Source organism: Electrophorus electricus, chromosome 6 (assembly GCF_041902795.1).
Source record: "Electrophorus electricus isolate QZ-2024a chromosome 6, ASM4190279v1, whole genome shotgun sequence".
In the NCBI taxonomy this organism is placed as follows: domain Eukaryota; kingdom Metazoa; phylum Chordata; class Actinopteri; order Gymnotiformes; family Gymnotidae; genus Electrophorus; species Electrophorus electricus.
In genome coordinates, this window is record NC_137502.1 from 25,928,185 (window position 1) to 25,934,184 (window position 6,000).

Sequence of the window (6,000 nt, forward strand, 5' to 3'; positions counted from 1 at the left end):
GCAAGTCCAGAGTTGTAGTCATTGGAGTAGTACAGGGCCATAGAGCCAGTACGGAGATTACGGGGATGTATTATAAACCAAAAAGCACAAGAAGGCAAACAAGGGAAACAGGCTATACCATAGGCTAGGAAACATGAAGGCTAGGATAAACAGTCAGACTAGGATACGCGGACTACAAACTTACGGGCATACAGATACGGGCTTGCAAAAAACATCAAAACATACATTAAAACATACATCCAAACAAACATTTCACCAAACATTCAAACATTGAACAGAGCAGACCCAGGGCACACGACAGGGTTTAAATACATAACTTAACAAGCTAGAAATGAGGGACAGATGTGGAAAATCAAATGAGGGGTGGAGAAAACAAAACGACAGAATGGAACTAAAATACACAAGACAGGTACCCACTTTTCACCCACTTTTCTTTGTGATGGTCATTGAATTTCTGCCATGATTGGGTTTGTTCTATTCTTATATTTGTTATAGATCTTATCAATGACCAGGGAACTATTAATTTTCAAGAGTTGATGGATAGAAAGACAATTCCCCTGGTAAGAAAAGATTATGATATGGTTATTACATGGCTCTTACATATTCCTCTCCATTTAATGAACTATTCCTTAAAGGAGACCTTTTATACCCCTTTTACACAGTACAGTTCCCAAGGGCCCTAATTAAATGTCTGAGACCACAAGGTTCAATCACCACAGCACCCTTCTCACCCTGTCAAAACAGCCCTGCTCAAAATGGCCAGTTTGAGTCCCTGTTTCTTTAAATGATAATGAGCTACTGGTCACCCTACCCCCTTCTTCTGAGGGGTTTACTGACACAAGTTCAGATTTGAGCTACCATCAAAAGTGTTGAGCATGAACCCTGGGAGAAACATGGCTACCACATAATACATAGCAGTGCAACCATGTTTGAACCAGAGTCAGACCCTGAGTTTGCTGTGAGGTCTGGTCATTCATTCTAGCAGCTACATACTCCCTAAAATATATACTTACACGCTGCAAACTGTGGCCATTTACCAAATTACAGAAGGTCAGTGCATTTTCCCCTAGTACAACAGGCTAACGTCACAAATCCCTGATTACCTGAGTGGAACATAACTGTAACTTTGTAACTTTCACTTTCACGTTATTGACATAAGATAACATTTCATCTTACTGACATTCAACTAACAAGCTCATAGCATTAATGTTGTTGTGGATTCTGTAACAAGCAATGCCAGTAACTTTCTATTTCTCTAATATATTACCTCAGCTATTAGCATGAGATTGTGCTAAATGGCTAAAGAAACACATGCATAATAATTTTTTTAAATACTTTTGCCACAACCAATTGTTATTCTGATTATTCTGTTTTGCCCATTCTTCCACCCATTATTGTTGACCTGCCTATGTCCCTGCATGGCCCTGGTAGGTAATTTTCTTGTGAATATTCCCTCTAAGTGTTGTTGCTTAATGGTATCCTTAGACTCTGGCCAGATGCATTAGCATTTCTTCCGTGGCCACAATAAAGCACCATTGTAAGTCACTCTGAACAAGATCTACTAAATGATGTGAATGTAAATATAATGATATGAATTCTTTAAAAAAAAAGTATAGGGCAGTAAAGGCCATATTTCAAAATGATAAGTGTAGTGAGAAATAAAGCTGCCTCTCCTGTGGGGAACTGGGGTTCAATTCCTGCCAGGTCACGTGTTACACCAATAAGAGTTCTTGGGCAAGACAGTTATCTCATTTCATTCTTTTGTGGATGATTTATTGTAAAATCTGAACTGTACCAATGTTGCAGCAGATATATGCTTTATATAACAGTAAATGTATAAGTGTTCACTTTATAAAAAAGGCTAATCAATACCAAAGACCAGCCAGAGATACAAGTTTATTTATTGAAATTAGTGAAAAGGTACATTATGATCTATCATAGTTATTACAAGTGTGCTTTACACAGTTTAAGTTCTCTAAACATGGCCATATTAATAATAAATGATTTACTTAACTTGTGCTTTACCCATAAGTGGCTTTTTAGTGTTCTTCTCTGGTTTCATTATGATTATGTAACACTTTGGAAGGAATATGCAGAATAGTAAACCAAAACTGGAGGCCAAAATAGCAAATATCTCTATAGCTACAGTGAATTTTCCAGGCGAGCTGACATAAACTGGAATAAAGGTGATCCAAACTGCACAGAATATGAGCATGCTGAATGTGATGAATTTAGCTTCATTAAACTTATCAGGCAGCTTCCGTGCTAGAAAAGCCAAAAGAAAACATAAACTAGCTAGGAGTCCTATGTAACCCAGTACAGCCCAGAAACCGATGGATGAACCTAATTTACATTCTAGAATAATCTTTTCCTTGTAGACTTTGAGATTTCTGAAGGGAAAAGGAGGTGATATTATTAACCAAATCACACAAATAATGACCTGTATGAGAGTGAAAGCAAGAACACTGAGTCGCTGCTGTGGAGGCCCAAACCATTTCATGACATTACTGCCTGGAACTGTAGCCCTGAAGGCCATTAACACCACTATTGTTTTCCCCAGAACACAGGAGATGCAGAGGACGAAGGTGATCCCAAACGCTGTGTGGCGCAGCATACAGGACCACTCAGAGGGCTGACCAATGAAAGTAAGTGAACAGAGGAAACACAGAGTCAGAGAGAAGAGCAGCAGGAAGCTCAGCTCTGAGTTGTGGGCTTTCACAATTGGGGTATCTTTGTATCTATAGAATACAACTAATATTGCCAGTGTCATAAATGCACCAACCACAGAAACAATTGTTAGCAAAATTCCCATAGTTTCCTCATAAGACAGATATTCAGTTTCCTTCTTAATACATTCATTCCTTTGTGAGTTTGACCAGTAGTCTTGATAACATTGTTCACATTTGATAGAATCTGTTTTGGAGTAAGAAATAAAGTAAACAATACAATGAAATGTTCGATTCACAGGGAAAACAATCAGCTGAATACACTACATCTACTTACTCTCTTAAAACAAGGAGAATAACTTGGGTCTATAAGACTTTTAATCATTGTTGTAATCCCAATAATAATATTTTTTGTTTCTTATTTCTCTTTATTTAAGTACCTGTTATATTACTGATCTCTCCTTCTGCACATGGTATACAGTCAAAGCAGCAGACAGGCTTTCCTTTCTGCACAGCCTTCCTGGTGCCTGGAGGGCAGTTTTCACTGCACACAGATTTTGGGACCTATAATCAAGAGAAAATGTTCATTGACATTACAAGATAAAAGGTACCTAGTGAAAATGCTTTCTTCAACTTCACATTGCAAATATCATATCTATTTAAGGAGTTCTTTACTTAAGACCAAGGTGCAAATCTGACCTTATTAGTATTTTGTGCCCACACAATAGAAGGCACATTTAGAGTTAATCGCTTATGAACAGGGAAAGTGTAGTCATAAAGTCCAACAGTGACAAATTCATGGTGCTCTTCTGCACTTGTTTGCCAGTTTATGACCTCATATCTCGCAACAGGGTCACCATTTTTATCAAAATAAACCTCTTCACCCCCTTTAGTTTTGAATCGCACCATTTTAAGATGTTCTAGAAACTGATGAAATAGACCATTTTATTTGTTGGTAAAAGTTACATGGTTTAAGAGCAAGGTAAAGAATACTGCTTTGCCAATTAAAGTATAGCATTTTTGAATTTGTGCTAAGTGTGTGTTCCAAAGGTCACTATGAAGTACAGAAATAGTGTTAGAATAGACTACTTACTGTGAGAGGATCGAGCTGATTATTTGTTGAACATGTTTCTTTGCAGCCAAGAAGGTTATGTAGTGTATGAGCGATAGCATAAACACCTTTATACACATTATTGAAATATGGCATCAGGGACATGTCCACAAAGATGCTGTTAATTTCAGACAATTTCTCTTCTCCTGTGCATAATGATGAGTCCTCTGAATCATTCTGGACTGTATATTTACAATGAAATAATGTCTCCCAGTATTTAGTAAAAATTGCACTGCCTGCAGATTTCACTTTATTTAACTCTAGAATGAAGTCATTGAGACCTGTCACCTCTATATTGGGGACAGCCAGCCCTATGGCTCCTTGCAGTATGCTGTGCTTGTCCATTTTGGCCAGTTCTGGATCAACAATCCAGGCCTCGGTCCCCACCCACTGGTATCCAATGATATTGTGCTCAAAAAATGCATCCAGCAAAATCTCTAAGTCCCCGGCATCAACAAATCCTACTATCACTCGAGAAGTGGAGCTTTTGATCTGCTCAATGATTCCCAAAACCTTTCCTTGTGAATAGGTGTTAAAAAATGGAAGCGAATATTCTAAGCATATGCCCAACTGCTCTGCAACTTCAGTAAATGCAGCCATCCCACTGTTGCCATAGTCATCATCTCTTCTTATTGCCCCCACCCAGGTCCAGCCAAAGTGCCTGACCATTTCTGCTATTGCTCTGCTTAGGTGGTAATCACTGGAAATAGTGCGTAAAAATGAGGGATATTTCCTTTTGTCACTGAGACACTCACAGGTGGCAGAGTGACTGATCTAAAACACATTTATACAGGTGTCTCAGGCATTATGTTTATATGCATTCTCATATTGATATATGCCATTAATGTTGGTAATAAGATTCATATTTCTTTTTCTAACCATTAAAATTACATTTTAAAACACAATATATTATTACTTAAATTCTTACTAATGGGATGCTGAAAGGTCCAATACTCTTTGCCACAGCCATGGACACTGATGAGTATGTCTCTCCTATTATGGCTTGTACCTGGGCTGGTTTTGTGCAGAACTCATTTGAGACTGATTTCTCATTTCCATTAACAAGTGCCATAGCCACCTGAACCCCCACTGCTTTGGACATACAGGTGTCATAGATCTTATAGCCCAGTGAGACACCAGGCAGTAAAGAGGAACTGTTGTTGATCTCCTCTACTGCAAACATCAAGGACTGTGAATATTGTAAGGCTCTGACATCAAGACTGAATGATAAATGAAAAAATACAATGACATTATTTTACAATAAAAACTTGACTGATGTGCCATTCTTGATCATGTAACATTTTAGTATAATACACGTTCACACTTGCCTCTTCTGCTTACCTCGTACACTTCACTGGAGGTGGTTTGACCACATAGGATGAGTCTGTGATCTCCCAACTGCTATGAAAGGCAAAAATTCCTCCAACTATAATATCACCATACTTTGATAACTGTGGGAATGCAGACTCTCCTCGCAGGGTGCAGGCTGTCCCATTTGCTCTGGAAAAATTAATGATGGCCATTACTACATGCAAGAGAGCAAAGATAGGCTCCATCCAACTATCCACCTTTAATGGTTAATGGTTAAGAAAGTCTGACAGGTCTGATGTTTCAGTTCTTTGAACAGGAAGGATAAGTAGTATTTATGCTGGTAAAATGGCAAATACTCTATGGTGAAGTTTTACTGGTAGGTCAAAGGCAAAGGAGGCGTGACTCTGAAATGTAATCAGAGTAGAATGGTTTACCTGTGGATTAAAATCTGTCTGTGAAATCTGTACCTGTGCATTGAAAATCAGATCTCTCTCTGCACCAGCTGTTCATATTGCCACTCCATCTGTATATGTTACAATAAGTTGTTTTAAATTAAGCCAAACAGCTAGCCAGACACCTAGCCCACATATAATTTATTTGGTCTCGTGTTTTCAAATGCTCATGGCTGATTTACATGTTCATTTCTTAACTTTGTTTGTCTTTTGGGAATAAATATATCTATTAAATACATTTTTATTAAATATAACACTTTCAAATGTATGATAAGCACACAGCTTAGTTAAACTGCTGTCAATCAACAAAAATTGCTAAACCTACAGTTTGAAACCAACTTAATTAGAAACATTTCTTGATTATAAACCCTATATGTGTCTTGTAAATATAGCCTATCTGTTTTTACCATGCACAGTTTGTATTAGCCAACCTCTAGCCCTCAAAGTGTAAGGAGTGGGA

General features: G+C 38.0%; 1 protein-coding gene across 1 annotated transcript; it reads right to left on the reverse strand.

Annotated features, from left to right (window-relative positions):
- Window positions 1-1,960: 1,960 nt before the first annotated feature.
- On the reverse strand, window positions 1,961-5,370 carry LOC118241157 (extracellular calcium-sensing receptor-like). Its single transcript, XM_035525115.2, has 6 exons — window positions 5,119-5,370; window positions 4,706-4,997; window positions 3,760-4,551; window positions 3,366-3,593; window positions 3,107-3,230; window positions 1,961-2,913 (listed from the first exon to the last, which is right to left on the reverse strand). Exons 1-6 carry the CDS (start codon window positions 5,331-5,333, stop codon window positions 2,006-2,008), a joined length of 2,559 nt encoding a protein of 852 aa, XP_035381008.2. The 5' UTR covers window positions 5,334-5,370; the 3' UTR covers window positions 1,961-2,005.
- Window positions 5,371-6,000: the final 630 nt, after the last annotated feature.

Coding starts and splice junctions, on each gene's coding strand:
- LOC118241157 (XM_035525115.2), bottom strand. CDS start 5,333: ATGGAGCCTATCTTTGCTCTCTTGCATGTAGTAATGGCCATCATTAAT. Junction 3,594..3,759: donor ATCAGCTCGATCCTCTCACA/GTAAGTAGTCTA, acceptor CTATTTCATCAG/TTTCTAGAACATCTTAAAAT. Junction 3,231..3,365: donor GGGCACAAAATACTAATAAG/GTCAGATTTGCA, acceptor TCTTGATTATAG/GTCCCAAAATCTGTGTGCAG.